Source organism: Microchirus variegatus, assembly GCF_963457635.1.
Source record: "Microchirus variegatus genome assembly, chromosome: 19".
Taxonomy (NCBI): domain Eukaryota; kingdom Metazoa; phylum Chordata; class Actinopteri; order Pleuronectiformes; family Soleidae; genus Microchirus; species Microchirus variegatus.
Window position 1 is genome coordinate 5,158,587 of NC_139820.1, and position 20,380 is coordinate 5,178,966.

The following is a 20,380-nucleotide window of genomic DNA, read 5'->3' on the forward strand; positions in this document are numbered from 1 at the left end:
GTCTCTTTACTTGTAGCGGAAGTCCCGCCTCCACTCTCTACTGTTCATCTGCTATGACCGCGGTAGCTCGCCCTCTCCCTCACCTCACGAACCTCATCTGCTGACATGGAGAAAGACGACGAGGACGACATTTGACAGGCTGAGGATACCGTAGCGCTCAGGGAAGGGAGGGGGTGAGCAGAGGAGCAGTTCCTTGTTGTAAATTTCAGCCTCTCCTCTAGATGTCACTATAAACTACTTACTTCACCCTTAAAGTATCTAACTGTTGATAGTTGTTCTTTTACACTTGTAACTGCTGCACTTTTTTTGTCTATTTACTTGCACTTTAATATTTCAATGTTGACTGGTTCACAGCGGGCTCTCCAGCCATTGATCCGGCACTCTGTGGTGAGCTCCGAGTATTTGGCCCTCTTGCGCTCATTAGCTACATCAATCCGGTCGTCCCAGAGGACTGTCAGTTCCATGAGCACCACTTGCTTAGTTGACTCCGATGTTGACACCATGTCTGGGTGGAGTGAAGTGGTAGCAATGTTGTCCGGGAACTTGAGTTGCCTTCCCAGGTCAACTTGGAGCTGCCAGTCGCGAGCTGTGGTGAAGAGCCCTCCTGTGGAGTTGGGCTGGTGGTTTATTAATAATAATAATAATAATAATGATAATGATAATGATAATGATAATGATAATGATAATAATAATAATAATAACAATAATGCATTATATTTGAAGGCGCCTTTCAAGACACTCAAGGTCGGCCTTCTGCCCTGCTCTGATGAAGGTGATTGACTGCTTCGGAGCGACCTGGGACTTGCTGCTTTGTATCGCTGTGCAGATGGAACCCGCCAAGGATTTTAAACTCGGTTGTGGCGCCAGCAATACCACCCCTCCCCTAGAGCCTTTGGGTAACAACTCAGAATGTGCCCCATGGTGCCCCTCCTCTGGCACAGCTTGCACTCCGCAGTGTCTGCGAGGCACCATGAGTGCAGATTGGCTGGGCTTGGGAGGACGTCATACACAGATTGGATGAGGAACTTGAGGGGAAAAGTTTCAGCTCTCAAGAGATCGGCCCAGGTGAGTTTGCGAGGTTTTGCATGCTCCCATCTTGTCCACGCCCCTTGCTTGGACATGTTGACATGCTGATAACTTTAGAGAAGGTCGAATAATACGCACCACCCTGACAGCGACCTTGAGTGCCTTGAAAGGCAAATATAATGCATTATTATTATAATTATTATTATTCTTACATATACATTTTCGTATGTCAGGGTGGTGCTTGCAATGTGCATATTATTCGGCCTTCTCTGAAGTTATCAGCTCACATTCCTAAGCACAAGCCTAAACAACTCAGGACGGTGCCATCTGCAACTATCTAATCACAGAGGCCTCGGTGTCGCGCTAGCAACAGTCTGTTGTCTACAAAATTTGTCCCTTAATATTTTCACTGAGCCTAACTGGACTAACTGGGGCAGACGACTGACAACGCAACTGCGCAGTCCTCCAGGTCAGCTCTATGTATCAGCAGAGAAAGCACCTTTAAATATCCTAACTCTGGGACTCACAGGCAGACTGACAGAGGATGTCTAACATGTTCACATACTTGGTTGAGTTCGGCATCGTCTCAGTTCTCCTCAGGTCTGAGCTGCTTCCAATAAAGCTTTTCAACTTAACTCATGACTCCAGAAAAGTCCATCCTTGGTCAACTCAACAAATAAACAAATGCAAAAAGATATTCAATTTCAGTCAGCCTAACGTTTTGAGGGTAACTCAGCAGTGCCCCCTGTGGCTCAGCGGCACATATCACCAACCCATCATCATCATCATCATCACCTTTCAAATGGAAAGCACAGCTGAGACAGCAGGCTTTACTGGTCAGTCTTCTTTTGGTTAGGATTTTCTCAACATACCGACCAAGTACAGTGACAATGGACAGTATTTAAAAACATAAAACATGAACAGAGCACATCTCACATTCAAGACAAAACATAAGACACACTTGATAACTCCCACTGTCAGAGGGGGAAGGTGGAGCAACATCACTGAGACACATGTAAACTACAATATCTTCAATTGGATTCTGTAGAGCACTAGGATCCAATGGACAGAAGCCAGAGCGGAGGAAATATCATCACATCTGTGAGCTCCCGTTAAGGCAACACGAGCAAAACCTTTATTTATTTATTTTTTCCAGCATTTACAGCTAATGAGCAAGCTAAATGGAGAATATCTTTGAGCTTGCCAACAAATTCTTCTGAGCTCTTATTTTCTGAAATTTCAAAGATCCTCAAACATCACGTCCAAAAACAAGTTGAGCAGGACCTGGGCCCCTTGCTCCAGTAGATGATCCACATATTTGTCCTCAAGCCTAGGGTAAGTTGTGTCACTTAACAATGAGCAATGGGGACTATATAATACAATGGCATTGGAGGGAAGCATTCCTACTTAGTTATTTCTCACCTCTGGCAAATGTCACAAAAAATGTTCTAGTTGTGTGGTTGGTACATTTTTTTCTGCCTAATGTCAATAAAACTGCTCAGTCTGGTTGCATTTCAGCACACGAGCTCCACAGAGGCAGAACACCATGGCTCTGAACATCGCTGGTGTGGTTGCAGTTGCTGTGTTTTACGTCTTAGTCCTGGTCACAGGGATTTTAGCTGCCCGAAAGGCCAAGAAGGCTGAGAAAACCAGCAGAGGAAACAGGACTGAAGTGATCCTGCTTGGAGACAGAAATATTAACTTGGTGGTTGGGATTTTCACCATGACTGGTATGTAGATCAGTGGGTTTGAAAAACTTGATCGTGATCAGGTATTGTAATCATGAAAGCTTCTTTTTAATGGTGTCATAATAAGACATTATATTCTCTCAACCAATGTGATTTTGATTTGTTGTGTTTCTTGCCGTGTTGTGTGATTTTTCTGCAGCTACATGGGTGGGAGGTGGTTTTATCCTCGGTGTGACTGAGGCAGTTTACACTCCTAAGATGGGCTTGATCTGGGGTCTAATGCCTGTACAACAAGCTATATCCTTCATACTGGGTAAGACTGATGATCTAGAAATTCTAAAACCAGTTATTTTGATCATATCAGACACATAATTTACCACAACAGCTGCTCTAATAACCTTTAAGAGCAAGGACAATGGACTTTGAGATATGTGCCTCCAAGTCAACTGACCTCTGCTGGTACCCACTGGCTTAATTCCACACCGCACCTTTGTTAGTGTTTTTGTTTCAAAACTACCCTCACAGCATTTGCACAGCATGTTATTGATTGAGTAATGAATATATACAGTAATTATATTGAATATCTCACCCACTGCACAAGGTGGTCTCTTCTTTGCCAAGCCAATGAGGGACAAAAAGTACGTCACCATGATGGACCCATTCCAGATAAAGTACGGCAACGTACTGAGCGCTTCTCTGGTGCTGCCTTCTCTGATCATAGATGTGCTGTGGGTGGCGTGCACTCTTCTTGGCTTAGGTAAACACACCTACATGACAAATTAAAAACACTGGTTATAATATTCTATGACAGTAACCACTTTGATATTAAAGAGAACAAAGGTAGAGCTGGGTGTCATCCGCATAACAGTGGAAGTGGATATTGAATTTGCGGAAGATCTGACCAAGGGGGAGGAGATAGATAGTGAACAGGATGGGGCCAAGTACAGAGCCTTGGGGAACACCAGAGGAGAGGGGAGACGGTTGGGATGTGAAGGTTTTCAACTGGATAAACTGGGTGCGGCCAGAGAGATAAGATTTAAACCACTCCAGGGGCGTGTTGGAGATGCCAATAGATGCTAGTCTGTCGAGGAGGGTGGTATGGGAGATTGTGTCAAAGGCCGCACTCAGATCAAGGAGGATAAGGATGGATAATAGGCCAGAGTCAGCTGCCAACAGTAGGTCATTAGTAATTTTAAGGAGGGCTGTTTCTGTGCTGTGACGTGGGTGGAATCCAGACTGGAACTGTTCATAAAGGTTATTGCTATGGAGATAAGCATGTATCTGTGAAGCCACTGCTTTCTCCAGAATCTTGGAGACAAATGGTAGGTTGGAGATTGGTCGCAGGTTATTAAAGTCACTGGGGTCTAAACCGGGTTTCTTAAGTATAGGTGTAACAGCAGCAGATTTAAGAGTGGCCGGTACAGAACCAGAGGTGAGGGAGGAGTGAATGATAGCAGTTATCAGAGGTAACAAGGAGGGTAGACAGGAAGTGACTAAGGAGGTAGGGAGGGGGTCAAGTTGACAGGTAGATGTTTTAGATTTCAGGATGAGATCCGAAATGTCAGCAGCAGAGGGCAGTTGGAAGCTAGAGAATGCTTGGGATTCTCTAGCTTCCGGAGGAGAAGGAATGCAGGGGATTTGAGGGGTCAGTTGCTGGTGGATCCTGTGTATTTTTTCATTGAAGAATAACATTAGGGAGTTGCAGTGATCTGAGGAGTAGAACTGTGCAGGAAGTGAGGTCGGAGGGCGTAGTGTGTTGTTGAGGACTGAGAACAGGGCTCGAGTATTCCCATAACCAGCACTGATTAAACCTGCATAGTATTGAGATTTGACTGAGGATATTGTGTCTTTGTAGAGAAGGATGTGGATGTGATACATTTCTTTCTGAACGGAGAGTCCGGTTTTCTTGAAGAGCCTCTCTAGTTGCCGTCCCTTGGCTTTAAGTTGTCGTAGATGCGGTGTGAACCAGGGAGCAGTGTTGGTAAATGACACAGTCCTAGTTTTAACAGGAGCAAGTGAATTCAGCAGGGAATGGAGGCCATGATTATAGTGGGTAACCAGTTGATCAAGAGTAGATGAAGAACTGAAGCTGGGGAGGCTGTTAATGCCTGTGGTGAGATCAGCTAAATTCATATTTTTGATTTAAAATCACCAAGCAGAATTATATTGGGACAGAGTGAGGTAAGGTGGGTGAAAAGAGCAGAGAAATCATCAATAAAATCCTTATTTGGCTTAGGTGGACGATAGACAGTGACTAAAATAGTGGGAGTTGGACCATTCAGTTGAAGAGCCATGGCTTCAAAAGATGAGTATGTCATCAGTTTGAGAGAAGAGATCTTCCAGGTCTGGAAAACATGACTGAGTCTTGTTTTTTAAAATTTTGGGGACTGGTATGGCCCCCTGAGTCCCAAATATCAATACTAAAATGATTAAAAAGTTGATTTTGCACAATATGGGCCCTTTAATACAAACCACAGACATCAATTGCAACCACAAACATAATAATTATTAACAATTACATGAAACAGCTGTATGTGTGTGTGTTCGTGTGTGACTGTGTGTATGTGTTGTTTGGAATTGCGTCGATGTCTGGAACAACCAGACATCTCGAGTTAAATGTGGCAAAAAGTTGCTGTCAGTTCAGAATGAGGAACCTAACAAATGGTGCCCCCTTGTGGCCATGAAAGCTTTTAAACTGTATTTGTCTGTTTGTGATTCTCCCAACAGGATTAACCATGAGTGTGATCCTGGACTTGCCCTTTGCTTATTCTGTGTGCATCTCAGCAGCTGTGGCCATTATCTACACATTGTTAGGAGGCCTTTACTCTGTGGCCTTCACTGACATCCTCCAGCTTAGTCTCATTTTTGTCAGTTTGGTGAGTCTACAGTAGAACATGTGTTCAAGACATAGTATTTATTATCTACAGTGGTGTTTCCCATACTTTCTGTAAATTATTGTGAACTAAAATCACTATAATCAAGATGATCTCTACTTGTGTTAACAGTGGTTGTGCGTCCCCTTCCTTCTACTCAACGACACATCTTTAAACATCGCAGAGACAGCTTTCAACAACACACTTCATGAACCCTGGGTTGGCACTCTGGAGATAGACATGGTCTGGAAGTGGATTGATGACTTCTTATTGATGGTAAGATGAATATTCATCATCATCAGTTTCAAACCACTTTCACATATAGGGCATGAACTTTCTATGTATTTTGACGAGTTCAGCTGAACTCAAAGGAGGTTGGTGTGGCCGGGGTCAGACTACGCGTTACCCCAAACCTCAGTGCCATGAATTCAATATTGAAGAATAAGGCCCAGTCCCAATTCTCTCACTGAGAACACTTGCTATAAGTTCCCTCCACAGTTAAGTACCCTGAATGAGGGAAATGCAAGGGAAGATTTTCCCCTAAGAAATGGGACACCACTAGTATGCAAATTAACGTGGCGATAGTGTTTCGTCTGCACCGGTAGCCGCCATATTGTTCCAGAAAATTGCAGCTGGCTAAGTGTGCAAGGCATCTTCAGCTGGTCGAGAGCTGACTTTGTGGCAAGGGGCATTTTTTAGGGGAGGATGGGCACTTCCTCTTGTTCCCTAAAGTATTGGGATACTCTACCCCCTCACGGGTAATTTGAGGGTGTTTACATCCAAATCACGTGAACGGTGTAGGAAGACTTTCTATATGTGCCTCCCACATTTTAGGGGACCAAATGTAATGGGACAATTGACTGAAAAGCTATTTCATGGACAGGTGTGGGCTATTCTCCCAGGGTTGATTCCAGGAGTGACATTAGCATTTGGAAACTGTTGCTGTTAACTCTCAATATGAGATGGAAGGAGCCGTCACTGTCAGTGAAGCAAGCCATCATAAAGGCTGAAAGATCAAATCAAACCCATCAGAGAAATAGCAAAAACATTAGGTGTGGTCAAATCAACTGTTTGGAACATTCTTAAAAAGAAGGAATGCACCGGTGAGCTCAGCAACACCAAAATACATGGAAGACCAACCACGACAGAAGAATTCTTTCCCTGGTGAAAAACCCCCTTCACAACAGTTGGCCAGATCAAAAACACTCTCCAGGAGGTAGTTGTATGTGTTTCAAAGTCAATAATCAAAAGAAGACTTCACCAGAGTGAATACAGAGGGTTCACCACAAGATGTAAACCATTGGTGAGCCTCAAAAACAGGAAGACAAGAGTAGAAACAACACGTAAAAAAAGTCATTACAAGAAGAACATCCTATGGACAGATGAGACCAAGATCAACTTGTACCACAGTGATGGGAAGAAGAGTGTGGAGAAGGAAAGGAACTGCTCATGATCCAAAACATACCACCTCATCAGTGAAGCATGGTGGTGTTAGTGTCATGGCGTGGGCATGTATGGCTGCCAATGGAACTGGTTCCCTTGTATTTATTGATGTTGTAACTGCTGACAAAAGCAGGATGAATTCTGAAGTGTTTCGAATAATATCATCTGCTCATATTCAGCCAAATGCTTCAGAACTCATTGGACGGCGCTTCACAGTGCAGATGGACAATGACCCAAAGCATACAGCAAAAGCAACCAAAGAGTGTTTTAAGGCAAATAAGTGGAATGTTATCAGTCAATTACCTGACCTGAATCTGACTGGACATTATTTCACTTGCTGAAGAACCAAACTGAAGGGAAAATGCCCCAAGAACAAGCAGGAACTGAAGACCGTTGCACTAGAGACCTGGCAGATCATCACCAGGGATGAAACCCAGCGTCTGGTGATGTCTATGCCTTCCAGGCATCAGGCTGTAATTGACTGCAAAGGATTTGTAAAGTTTGATCTATGATTGTTTAGTTTGTCCCATTACTTTTGCTCCCCTAAAAAGTGGGAGGCACATATAGAAAGTGTTGTAATTCCTACACCATTCACTTGATTTGGTATGTGTATAAAAAACTTGCCACATACTCTCCTCGTCTTCTCTTTCTCCAGGCTCTTGGCAGTCTTGCATATCAGTGCTTCCACCAGAGGACGCTGTCTGCCACCTCATCACAGACAGCCCAGATAACCTGCTTTGCTGCTGCCTTTATGATCTCCATACTGGGAATTCCTTCAGTCTTGATCGGGGCTGTCGCGGCCTCCACAGGTGGGAATTACATTCGAGAGACGACAGATCTGGTCTATTTTCCTTTAATGGGAGCATCATTTACAAAACTGATTTCAGTGGAGCTAAAACTAGACATTGAGACATTAACTCCTCAGGAAAATGTTAAGAGTAGAAGCTCATTTTCCCATAAACTTCTTCCTGCAACCCTGGGGGCTAACTGCTACTTTCATCCTTTACAAAACAGGAGGCAATGTCCATTTTCATGTTTTAAATATATATAGTTATATAGTCCACAGCAAAACCTTTAAAATAACAGGAAAGTCAGTGTTTTTGTTGGAAAAAAGTTTGTTGAACCTTCATATCTCTTGTCCAGACTGGAACCTGACGATGTATGGCTCTCCGTCTCCTTATGAACGTGGTGAGCAGTCGATGGTCCTTCCTCTGACTCTGCAGTACCTCACTCCATCTTTTGTTTCAATCATTGGAATTGGAGCCATCGCTGCAGCCGTCATGTCCTCTGCAGACTCAGGCCTGTTATCGGCAACTTCTGTTTTCTCATCAAACATCTACAAAAACATTCTGCGCAAACAGGTGAGGACTGCAGGACACTGAGAGAAATGTGTTCTTGGGTTGATTGCTGTTCATTTGCAAAGGCAACATGAACAAGCAGAGTTTCAAAGTACATGAATGAATATGAAAACACATCTCATTTTCTGTGTCCCCAGGCTTCAGATCGTGAAATGCAGTGGGTGATTCAGATCTCAGTCGTGGTTGTGGGTGTCCTTGGAACATCCATAACGTTCTTCACTAAAAGCGTCCTCCTCCTCTATATTCTTGGAGTAGACATTGCCTACACCATTATATTCCCCCAACTGGTTTCTGTGCTCTTCTTCAAAGTGACAAATGGGTACGGTGCTGTGGTGGGTTACATTGTAGGGCTGATTGTGAGGATTCTGTTAGGAGAGAACGCTGTAGGTCTTCCTGTAGTTATTTGCCTTCCCGGTTGCACACTGGAGGACGGCATCTACGTCCAAACATTTGCGGTCAGAACATTCTCCATGCTTTGTACTCAGATAACCATCCTAGCTGTTTCTGCACTGGCTTTGGTCCTGTTCAACAAGGGCCTGCTGCCTGAAAGATGGGACATTTTCAAAGTAAAGTGTAACAATGCTGTACCACCAGGAGATGCTGTCACTCAGAACCTCAAAGATGGAGCTGGAAGTGATGCTGAATGTGATGATGACAGAGATGGACTTCCCTTAGAGCCCATGTTGTCGATTGGATAACCATTTATCTTTCCCTTTCATAAGCTGCTGGCATTGCTGAACTTTTAGTTTGATATTAATAAATATATATTTTGTTTACAGTTCTTGACACTTAAAGGGACACTGTGTAGTATTTATGGGTTTATATAACCCAAAATCCACTTTTGTATACATATTATGTGCTCCTGCATTGTCTAGTAGCTGTATAATATTCTTTGTTTCATTCTCGTAGTGTTTCAAAAAGTACAATAAAATGTGTAAAATAACATGGTTGCGGGCCGCTACTGCATTGCCACGACGCCATGTTTCTACCGGAGCCTGTATAGACAAACGCGAGAGAACAAATCAAGCGTCTCTTTACTTGTAGCGGAAGTCCCGCCTCCACTCTCTACTGTTCATCTGCTATGACCGCGGTAGCTCGCCCTCTCCCTCACCTCACGAACCACATCTGCTGACATGGAGAAAGACGACGAGGACGACATTTGACAGGCTGAGGATACCGTAGCGCTCAGGGAAGGGAGGGGGTGAGCAGAGGAGCAGTTCCTTGTTGTAAATTTCAGCCTCTCCTCTAGATGTCACTATAAACTACTTACTTCACCCTTAAAGTATCTAACTGTTGATAGTTGTTCTTTTACACTCGTAACTGCTGCACTTTTTTTTGTCTATTTACTTGCACTTTAATATTTCAATGTTGACTGGTTCACAGCGGGCTCTCCAGCCATTGATCCGGTACTCTGTGGTGAGCTCCGAGTATTTGGCTCTCTTGCGCTCATTAGCTACATCAATCCGGTCGTCCCAGAGGACTGTCAGTTCCATGAGCACCACTTGCTTAGTTGACTCCGATGTTGACACCATGTCTGGGTGGAGTGAAGTGGTAGCAATGTTGTCCGGGAACTTGAGTTGCCTTCCCAGGTCAACTTGGAGCTGCCAGTTGGGAGCTGTGGTGAAGAGCCCTCCTGTGGAGTTGGGCTGGTGGTTTATTATTAATAATAATAATAATAATAATAATAATAATAATAATAATAATAATAATAATAATAACAATAATGCATTATATTTGAAGGCGCCTTTCAAGACACTCAAGGTCGGCCTTCTGCCCTGCTCTGATGACGGTGATCGACTGCTTCGGAGCGACCTGGGACTTGCTGCTTTGTATCGCTGTGCAAATGGAAACCGACAAGGATTTTAAAACTCGGTTGTGGCGCCAGCGATGCCGCCCCTACCCTAGAGCCTTTGGGCAACAACTCAGAATGTGCCCCATGGTGCCCCTCCTCTGGCACAGCTTGCACTCCACGGGCTTGGGAGGACGTCATACACAGATTGGATGAGGAACTTAGCTCTTATTTTCTGAAATTTCAAAGATCCTCAAACATCACGTCCAAAAGCAAGTTGAGCAGGACCTGGGCCCCTTGCTCCAGTAGATGATCCACATATTTGTCCTCAAGCCTGGGGTAAGTTGTGTCACTTAACAAAGAGCAATGGGGACTATAAAATACAATGGCATTGGAGGGAAGCATTCCTACTTAGTTATTTCTCACCTCTGGCAAATGTCACAAAAAATGTTCTAGTTGTGTGGTTGGTACATTTGTTTCTGCCTAATGTCAATAAAACTGCTCAGTCTGGTTGCATTTCAGCACACGAGCTCCACAGAGGCAGAACACCATGGCTCTGAACATCGCTGGTGTGGTTGCAGTTGCTGTGAACGGCGTGTGTCCTCTCCTTTGAAATACCTTTCAACAGGTAAGTAAAACGCAACCACTTGTTGTCTGTGTCTCTCTATCACGACCCCAGGGCTCAGGTGCTCTTGAGCAAGGCGCCAAGATCCTGCTTAACTTGTTTTTTGGGTGTGATGTTTAACGATCTTTGAAGTAGAACTGTATCACGGAAAAGCGCCAATAATCATTGCTAGATTATTAGATTATTTTCTTCTCCAGTAGCATTGGTTGCGCCAGTGGATGATCCGCATACTTGACTTCGTGCCTGGGGTAAATCGTAAAATCGTAAATTGTCACTTAACAATGAGCAATGGGGACTATAGGTATAGGAAGGAAGCATTCCTACTGAGTTACTTCTCACCTCCTCATTTGTTTTTTTTCACTAATGTCATTATTATTTCATAAATTATTATTTTTTTCTGCCTAATATCAATAAAACTGCTCAGTCTGGTTGCATTTCAGCACATGAGCTCCACAGAGGCAGAACACCATGGCTCTGAACATCGCTGGTGTGGTTACAGTTGCTGTGTTTTACGTCTTAGTCCTGGTCACAGGGATTTTAGCTGCCCGAAAGGCCAAGAAGGCTGAGAAGACCAGCAGAGGAAACAGGACTGAAGTGATCCTGCTTGGAGACAGAAATATTAACTTGGTGGTTGGGATTTTCACCATGACTGGTACGTAGATCAGTGGGTTTGAAAAACTTGATCGTGATCAGGTATTGTAATCATAAAAGCTTCTTTTTAATGATGTCATAAAAAGACAGTATATTCTCTCAACCAATGTGATTTTGATTTGTTGTGTTTCTTGCCGTGTTGTGTGATTTTTCTGCAGCTACATGGGTGGGAGGTGGTTTTACCCTCGGTGTGACTGAGGCAGTTTACACTCCTAAGATGGGCTTGATCTGGGCTCTAATGCCTGTACAACAAGCTATATCCTTCATACTGGGTAAGACTGATGATCTAGAAATTCTAAAACCAGTTATTTTGATCATATCAGACACATAATTTACCAGCTGCTCTAATAACCTTTAAGAGCAAGGACAATGGACTTTGAGATATGTGCCTCCAAGTCAACTGACCTCTGCTGGTACCCATTGGCTTAATTCCACACCGCACCTTAGTTAGTGTTTATGTTTCAAAACTACCCTCATAGCATTTGCACAGCATGTTATTGATTGAGTAAATAATATATACAGTAATTATATTGAATATCTCACCCACTGCACAAGGTGGTCTCTTCTTTGCCAAGCCAATGAGGGACAAAAAGTACGTCACCATGATGGACCCATTCCAGATAAAGTACGGCAACGTACTGAGCGCTTCTCTGGTGCTGCCTTCTCTGATCACAGATGTGCTGTGGGTGGCGTGCACTTTTCTTGGCTTAGGTAAACACACCTACATGACAAATTAAAAACACTGGTTATAATATACTATGACAGTAACCACTTTGATATTAAAGAGCCCATATTATAATAATAATAATAATGCATTATATTTAAGGCGCCTTTCAAGACACTCAAGGTCGCCGTACAACAACAAAATAAAAATAACAAAAGGTAAGAGCAACGGGTAGTGAGTTAGAGAGTCAGAGGGAGTAGGCCTGTTTAAAAAGGTGGGTTTTCAGGTGGGATTTGAAGATGGCAAATGAATAATGTTCCTGATGCCGGGGGGGAGGGAGTTTCAGAGGCTGGGGGTAGATCGGCTGAAGGCTCTGGCCCCCATGGTGGTCAGACGGGCAGGAGGCACAATGAGGCTGATAGATGAGCCAGATCTTAGTGTCCGGGAAGGGGTGTTGGTGTGAAGGAGGTCAGAGAGGTATGGGGGAGAGAGGTTGTGGATGGCCTTGAAGGTGAGAAGCAGAATTTTGAAATCGATGCGGAATTTAACCGGAAGCCAGTGAAGCTGTTGCAGGACAGGAGTAATGTGATTGATAGAAGGGATCTTGGTGATGATCCGGGCAGCAGAGTTCTGAACCAATTGGAGTTTATAAATGGACTTGTGAGGAAGACCAATAAGAAGGGAGTTACAATAGTCCAGGCGGGATGTGACCAGGGAGTGGACCAGGATAGCAGTAGAGTTGGGAGTAAGGGATGGGCGGAGACGGTTGCTGCGTAGGTGGTAATAGGCAGACCGAGTGGTGTTATTGATGTGGGTCTGGAATGAGAGAGTGCCGTCAAGGACAACATCCAGACTCTTAACCTGTAGGGAGGGGGAAACAAAGGAGTTATCGATGGGGATGGTGAAACTTTGAGTGTTGGCGAGAGTGGATTTGGAACCTATGAGGAGAACCTCGGTTTTATCACTGTTGAGTTTCAGGAAATTGGAAGAGAACCTACGTCACTCGGCTGGCCTGGGAACGCCTTGGGGTCCCCCCGGAAGAGCTGGAGGAAGTGTCCTGCGAGAGGGAGGTCTGGGTGTCCCTTCTCAGACTGCTGCCCCCGCGACCCGGCCCCGGATAAGCGGTGGAAAATGGATGGATGGATGGATGGAAGAGAACCAGGTTTTGATTTCTTGCAGACAGTTACAGAGGGAGGAGGGCGGGAAGGTGGAGGTGGGTTTGGAAGAAAGGTAGAGCTGGGTGTCATCCGCATAACAGTGGAAGTGGATATTGAATTTGCGGAAGATCTGACCAAGGGGGAGGAGATAGATAGTGAACAGGATGGGGCCAAGTACAGAGCCTTGGGGAACACCAGAGGAGAGGGGAGACGGTTGGGATGTGAAGGTTTTCAACTGGATAAACTGGGTGCGGCCAGAGAGATAAGATTTAAACCACTCCAGGGGCGTGTTGGAGATGCCAATAGATGCTAGTCTGTCGAGGAGGGTGGTATGGGAGATTGTGTCAAAGGCCGCACTCAGATCAAGGAGGATAAGGATGGATAATAGGCCAGAGTCAGCTGCCAACAGTAGGTCATTAGTAATTTTAAGGAGGGCTGTTTCTGTGCTGTGACGTGGGCGGAATCCAGACTGGAACTGTTCATAAAGGTTATTGCTATGGAGATAAGCATGTATCTGTGAAGCCACTGCTTTCTCCAGAATCTTGGAGACAAATGGTAGGTTGGAGATTGGTCGCAGGTTATTAAAGTCACTGGGGTCTAAACCGGGTTTCTTAAGTATAGGTGTAACAGCAGCAGATTTTAGAGTGGACGGTACAGAACCAGAGGTGAGGGAGGAGTGAATGATAGCAGTTATCAGAGGTAACAAGGAGGGTAGACAGGAAGTGACTAAGGAGGTAGGGAGGGGGTCAAGTTGACAGGTAGATGTTTTAGATTTCAGGATGAGATCCGAAATGTCAGCAGCAGAGGGCAGTTGGAAGCTAGAGAATGCTTGGGATTCTCTAGCTTCCGGAGGAGAAGGAATGCAGGGGATTTGAGGGGTCAGTTGCTGGTGGATCCTGTGTATTTTTTCATTGAAGAATAACATTAGGGAGTTGCAGTGATCTGAGGAGTAGAACTGTGCAGGAAGTGAGGTCGGAGGGCGTAGTGTGTTGTTGAGGACTGAGAACAGGGCTCGAGTATTCCCATAACCAGCACTGATTAAACCTGCATAGTATTGAGATTTGACTGAGGATATTGTGTCTTTGTAGAGAAGGATGTGGATGTGATACATTTCTTTCTGAACGGAGAGTCCGGTTTTCTTGAAGAGCCTCTCTAGTTGCCGTCCCTTGGCTTTAAGTTGTCGTAGATGCGGTGTGAACCAGGGAGCAGTGTTGGTAAATGACACAGTCCTAGTTTTAACAGGAGCAAGTGAATTCAGCAGGGAATGGAGGCCATGATTATAGTGGGTAACCAGTTGATCAAGAGTAGATGAAGAACTGAAGCTGGGGAGGCTGTTAATGCCTGTGGTGAGATCAGCTAAATTCATATTTTTGATTTAAAATCACCAAGCAGAATTATATTGGGACAGAGTGAGGTAAGGTGGGTGAAAAGAGCAGAGAAATCATCAATAAAATCCTTATTTGGCTTAGGTGGACGATAGACAGTGACTAAAATAGTGGGAGTTGGACCATTCAGTTGAAGAGCCATGGCTTCAAAAGATGAGTATGTCGTCAGTTTGAGAGAAGAGATCTTCCAGGTCTGGAAAACATGACTGAGTCTTGTTTTTTTAAATTTTGGGGACTGGTATGGCCCCCTGAGTCCCAAATATCAATACTAAAATGATTAAAAAGTTGATTTTGCACAATATGGGCCCTTTAATACAAACCACAGACATCAATTGCAACCACAAACATAATCATTATTAACAATTACATGAAACAGCTGTATGTGTGTGTGTTCATGTGTGACTGTGTGTATGTGTTGTTTGGAATTGCGTCGATGTCTGGAACAACCAGACATCTCGAGTTAAATGTGGCAAAAAGTTGCTGTCAGTTCAGAATGAGGAACCTAACAAATGGTGCCCCCTTGTGGCCATGAAAGCTTTTAAACTGTATTTGTCTGTTTGTGATTCTCCCAACAGGATTAACCATGAGTGTGATCCTGGACTTGCCCTTTGCTTATTCTGTGTGCATCTCAGCAGCTGTGGCCATTATCTACACATTGTTAGGAGGCCTTTACTCTGTGGCCTTCACTGACATCATCCAGCTTAGTCTCATTTTTGTCAGTTTGGTGAGTCTACAGTAGAACATGTGTTCAAGACATAGTATTAATTATCTACAGTGGTGTTTCCCATACTTTCTGTAAATTATTGTGAACTAAAATCACTATAATCAAGATGATCTCTACTTGTGTTAACAGTGGTTGTGCGTCCCCTTCCTTCTACTCAACGACACATCTTTAAACATCGCAGAGACAGCTTTCAACAACACACTTCATGAACCCTGGGTTGGCACTCTGGAGATAGACATGGTCTGGAAGTGGATTGATGACTTCTTATTGATGGTAAGATGAATATTCATCATCATCAGTTTCAAACCACTTTCACATATAGGGCATGAACTTTCTATGTATTTTGACGAGTTCAGCTAAACTCAAAGGAGGTTGGTGTGGCCGGGGTCAGACTACGCGTTACCCCAAACCTCAGTGCCATGGATTCAATATTGAAGAATAAGGCCCAGTCCCAATTCTCTCACTGAGAACCCTTGCTATAAGTTCCCTCCACAGTAAAGTACCCTGAATGAGGGAAATGCAAGGGAAGATTTTCCCCTAAGAAATGGGACACCACTAGTATGCAAATGAACGTGGCGATAGTGTTCTCTACGTATGCGCATCATCGACGTGTGATTTCACGGATTTCAGGCGTATTTGCGAATATATTCTGTGTGCATGTAGTCGTCTGCACCGGTAGCCGCCATATTGTTCCAGAAAATTGCAGCTGGCTAAGTGTGCAAGGCATCTTCAGCTGGTCGAGAGCTGACTTTGTGGCAAGGGGCATTTTCAGGGGAGGATGGGCACTTCCTCTTGTTCCCTAAAGTATTGGGATACTCTACCCCCTCACGGGTAATTTGAGGGCGTTTACATCCAAATCACGTGAACGGTGTAGGAAGACTTTCTATATGTGCCTCCCACATTTTAGGGGACCAAATGTAATGGGACAATTGACTGAAAAGCTATTTCATGGACAGGTGTGGGCTATTCTCCCAGGGTTGATTCCAGGAGTGACATTAGCATTTGGAAACTGTTGCTGTTAACTCTCAATATGAGATGGAAGGAGCCGTCACTGTCAGTGAAGCAAGCCATCATAAAGGCTGAAAGATCAAATCAAACCCATCAGAGAAATAGCAAAAACATTAGGTGTGGTCAAATCAACTGTTTGGAACATTCTTAAAAAGAAGGAATGCACCGGTGAGCTCGGCAACACCAAAATACATGGAAGACCAACCACGACAGAAGAATTCTTTCCCTGGTGAAAAACCACTTCACAACAATTGGCCAGATCAAAAACACTCTCCAGGAGGTAGTTGTATGTGTTTCAAAGTCAATAATCAAAAGAAGACTTCACCAGAGTGAATACAGAGGGTTCACCACAAGATGTAAACCATTGGTGAGCCTCAAAAACAGGAAGACAAGAGTAGAAACAACACGTAAAAAAAGTCATTACAAGAAGAACATCCTATGGACAGATGAGACCAAGATCAACTTGTACCACAGTGATGGGAAGAAGAGTGTGGAGAAGGAAAGGAACTGCTCATGATCCAAAACATACCACCTCATCAGTGAAGCATGGTGGTGTTAGTGTCATGGTGTGGGCATGTATGGCTGCCAATAGAACTGGTTCCCTTGTATTTATTGATGTTGTAACTGCTGACAAAAGCAGGATGAATTCTGAAGTGTTTCGAATAATATCATCTGCTCATATTCAGCCAAATGCTTCAGAACTCATTGGACGGCGCTTCACAGTGCAGATGGACAATGACCCAAAGCATACAGCAAAAGCAACCAAAGAGTTTTTTAAGGCAAATAAGTGGAATGTTATCAGTCAATTACCTGACCTGAATCTGATTGGATATCATTTCACTTGCTGAAGAACCAAACTGAAGGGAAAATGCCCCAAGAACAAGCAGGAACTGAAGACCGTTGCACTAGAGACCTGGCAGATCATCACCAGGGATGAAACCCAGCGTCTGGTGATGTCTATGCCTTCCAGGCATCAGGCTGTAATTGACTGCAAAGGATTTGTAAAGTTTGATCTATGATTGTTTAGTTTGTCCCATTACTTTTGCTCCCCTAAAAAGTGGGAGGCACATATAGAAAGTGTTGTAATTCCTACACCATTCACTTGATTTGGTATGTGTATAAAAAACTTGCCACATACTCTCCTCGTCTTCTCTTTCTCCAGGCTCTTGGCAGTCTTGCATATCAGTGCTTCCACCAGAGGACGCTGTCTGCCACCTCATCACAGACAGCCCAGATAACCTGCTTTGCTGCTGCCTTTGTGATCTCCATACTGGGAATTCCTTCAGTCTTGATCGGGGCTGTCGCGGCCTCCACAGGTGGGAATTACATTCGAGAGACGACAGATCTGGTCTATTTTCCTTTAATGGGAGCATCATTTACAAAACTGATTTCAGAGGAGCTAAAACTAGACATTGAGACATTAACTCCTCAGGAAAATGTTAAGAGTAGAAGCTCATTTTCCCATAAACTTCTTCCTGCAACCCTGGGGGCTAACTGCTACTTTCATCCTTTACAAAACAGGAGGCAATGCCATTTTTAAGTTTTAAATATATATAGTTATATAGTCCACAGCAAAACCTTTGAAATAACAGGAAAGTCAGTGTTTTTGTTGGAAAAAAGTTTGTTGAACCTTCATATCTCTTGTCCAGACTGGAACCTGACGATGTATGGCTCTCCGTCTCCTTATGAACGTGGTGAGCAGTCGATGGTCCTTCCTCTGACTCTGCAGTACCTCACTCCATCTTTTGTTTCAATCATTGGAATTGGAGCCATCGCTGCAGCCGTCATGTCCTCTGCAGACTCAGGCCTGTTATCTGCAACTTCTGTTTTCTCATCAAACATCTACAAAAACATTCTGCGCAAACAGGTGAGGACTGCAGGACACTGACAGAAATGTGTTCTTGGGTTGATTGCTGTTCATTTGCAAAGGCAACATGAACAAGCAGAGTTTCAAAGTACATGAATGAATATAATGACACATCTCATTTTCTGTGTCCCCAGGCTTCAGATCGTGAAATGCAGTGGGTGATTCAGATCTCAGTCGTGGTTGTGGGTGTCCTTGGAACATCCATAACGTTCTTCACTAAAAGCGTCCTCCTCCTCTATATTCTTGGAGTAGACATTGCCTACACCATTATATTCCCCCAACTGGTTTCTGTACTCTTCTTCAAAGTGACAAATGGGTACGGTGCTGTGGTGGGTTACATTGTAGGGCTGATTGTGAGGATTCTGTTAGGAGAGAACGCTGTAGGTCTTCCTGTAGTTATTTGCCTTCCCGGTTGCACACTGAAGGACGGCATCTACGTCCAAACATTTGCGGTCAGAACATTCTCCATGCTTTGTACTCAGATAACCATCCTAGCTGTTTCTGCACTGGCTTTGGTCCTGTTCAACAAGGGCCTGCTGCCTGAAAGATGGGACATTTTCAAAGTAAAGTGTAACAATGCTGTACCACCAGGAGATGCTGTCACTCAGAACCTCAAAGATGGAGCTGGAAGTGATGCTGAATGTGATGATGACAGAGATGGACTTCCCTTAGAGCCCATGTTGTCGATTGGATAACCATTTATCTTTCCCTTTCATAAGCTGCTGGCATTGCTGAACTTTTAGTTTGATATTAATAAATATATATTTTGTTTACAGTTCTTGACACTTAAAGAGACACTGTGTAGTATTTATGGGTTTATATTACCTAAAATCCATACAAAATCCTTTTCTATACATATTATGTGCTCCTGCATTGTCTAGTAGCTGTATAATATTCTTTGTTTCATTCTCGTAGTGTTTCAAAAAGTACAATAAAATGGTGTGAAATAACATGGTTGCGGACCGCTACTGCATTGCCACGACGCTATGTTTCTACTGGAGCCTGTATAGACAAACGCGAGAGAACAAATCAAGCATAACTTTACTTGTAGTGGAAGTCCCGCCTCCACTCTCTCCTGTTCATCTGCTATGACCGCGGTAGCTCGCCCTCTCCCTCGCCTCACAAACCTCATCTGCTGACACGGAGAAAGACGACGAGGACGACATTTGACAGGCTGAGGATACCGTAGCGCTCAGGGAAGGGAGGGGGTGAGCAGAGGAGCAGTTCCTTGTTGTAAATTTCAGCCTCTCCTCTAGATGTCACTATAAACTACTTACTTCACCCTTAAAGTATCTAACTGTTGATAGTTGTTCTTTTACACTTGTAACTGCTGCACTTTTTTTGTCTATTTACTTGCACTTTAATATTTCAATGTTGACTGGTTCACAGCGGGCTCTCCAGCCATTGATCCGGCACTCTGTGGTGAGCTCCGAGTATTTGGCTCTCTTACGCTCATTAGCTACATCAATCCGGTCGTCCCAGAGGACTGTCAGTTCCATGAGCACCACTTGCTTAGTTGACTCCAATGTTGACACCATGTCTGGGTGGAGTGAAGTGGTAGCAATATTGTCCAGGAACTTGAGTTGCCTTCCCAGGTCAACTTGGAGCTGCCAGTTGGGAGCTGTGGTGAAGAGCCCTCCTGTGGAGTTGGGCTGGTGGTTTATTATTAATAATAATAATAATAATAATAATAATAATAATAATAATAATAATAACAATAATGCATTATATTTGAAGGCGCCTTTCAAGACACTCAAGGTCGGCCTTCTGCCCTGCTCTGATGAAGGTGATCGACTGCTTCGGAGCGACCTGGGACTTGCTGCTTTGTATCGCTGTGCAAATGGAAACCGCCAAGGATTTTAAAACTCGGTTGTGGCGCCAGCGATGCCGCCCCTACCCTAGAGCCTTTGGGCAACAACTCAGAATGTGCCCCATGGTGCCCCTCCTCTGGCACAGCTTGCACTCCACGGGCTTGGGAGGACGTCATACACAGATTGGATGAGGAACTTAGCTCTTATTTTCTGAAATTTCAAAGATCCTCAAACATCACGTCCAAAAGCAAGTTGAGCAGGACCTGGGCCCCTTGCTCCAGTAGATGATCCACATATTTGTCCTCAAGCCT

The 20,380-nt window shown here is 44.2% G+C and overlaps 1 protein-coding gene across 1 annotated transcript; it reads left to right on the forward strand.

Moving 5' to 3' along the window:
• Nucleotides 1-2,572: 2,572 nt before the first annotated feature.
• LOC310940634 (uncharacterized protein) lies at nt 2,573-18,953 on the forward strand (the record flags this gene model as incomplete). The annotated part of the gene is made up of 16 exons (XM_083905623.1): nt 2,573-2,756; nt 2,914-3,027; nt 3,316-3,471; nt 5,442-5,590; nt 5,720-5,863; nt 7,686-7,839; nt 8,174-8,391; nt 8,526-9,033; nt 11,251-11,454; nt 11,612-11,725; nt 12,009-12,164; nt 15,235-15,383; nt 15,513-15,656; nt 17,554-17,707; nt 18,041-18,258; nt 18,393-18,953. 16 exons carry the CDS (start codon nt 2,573-2,575, stop codon nt 18,951-18,953), a joined length of 3,327 nt encoding a protein of 1,108 aa, XP_083761749.1.
• Between the last annotated feature and the right edge of the window lie 1,427 nt (nt 18,954-20,380).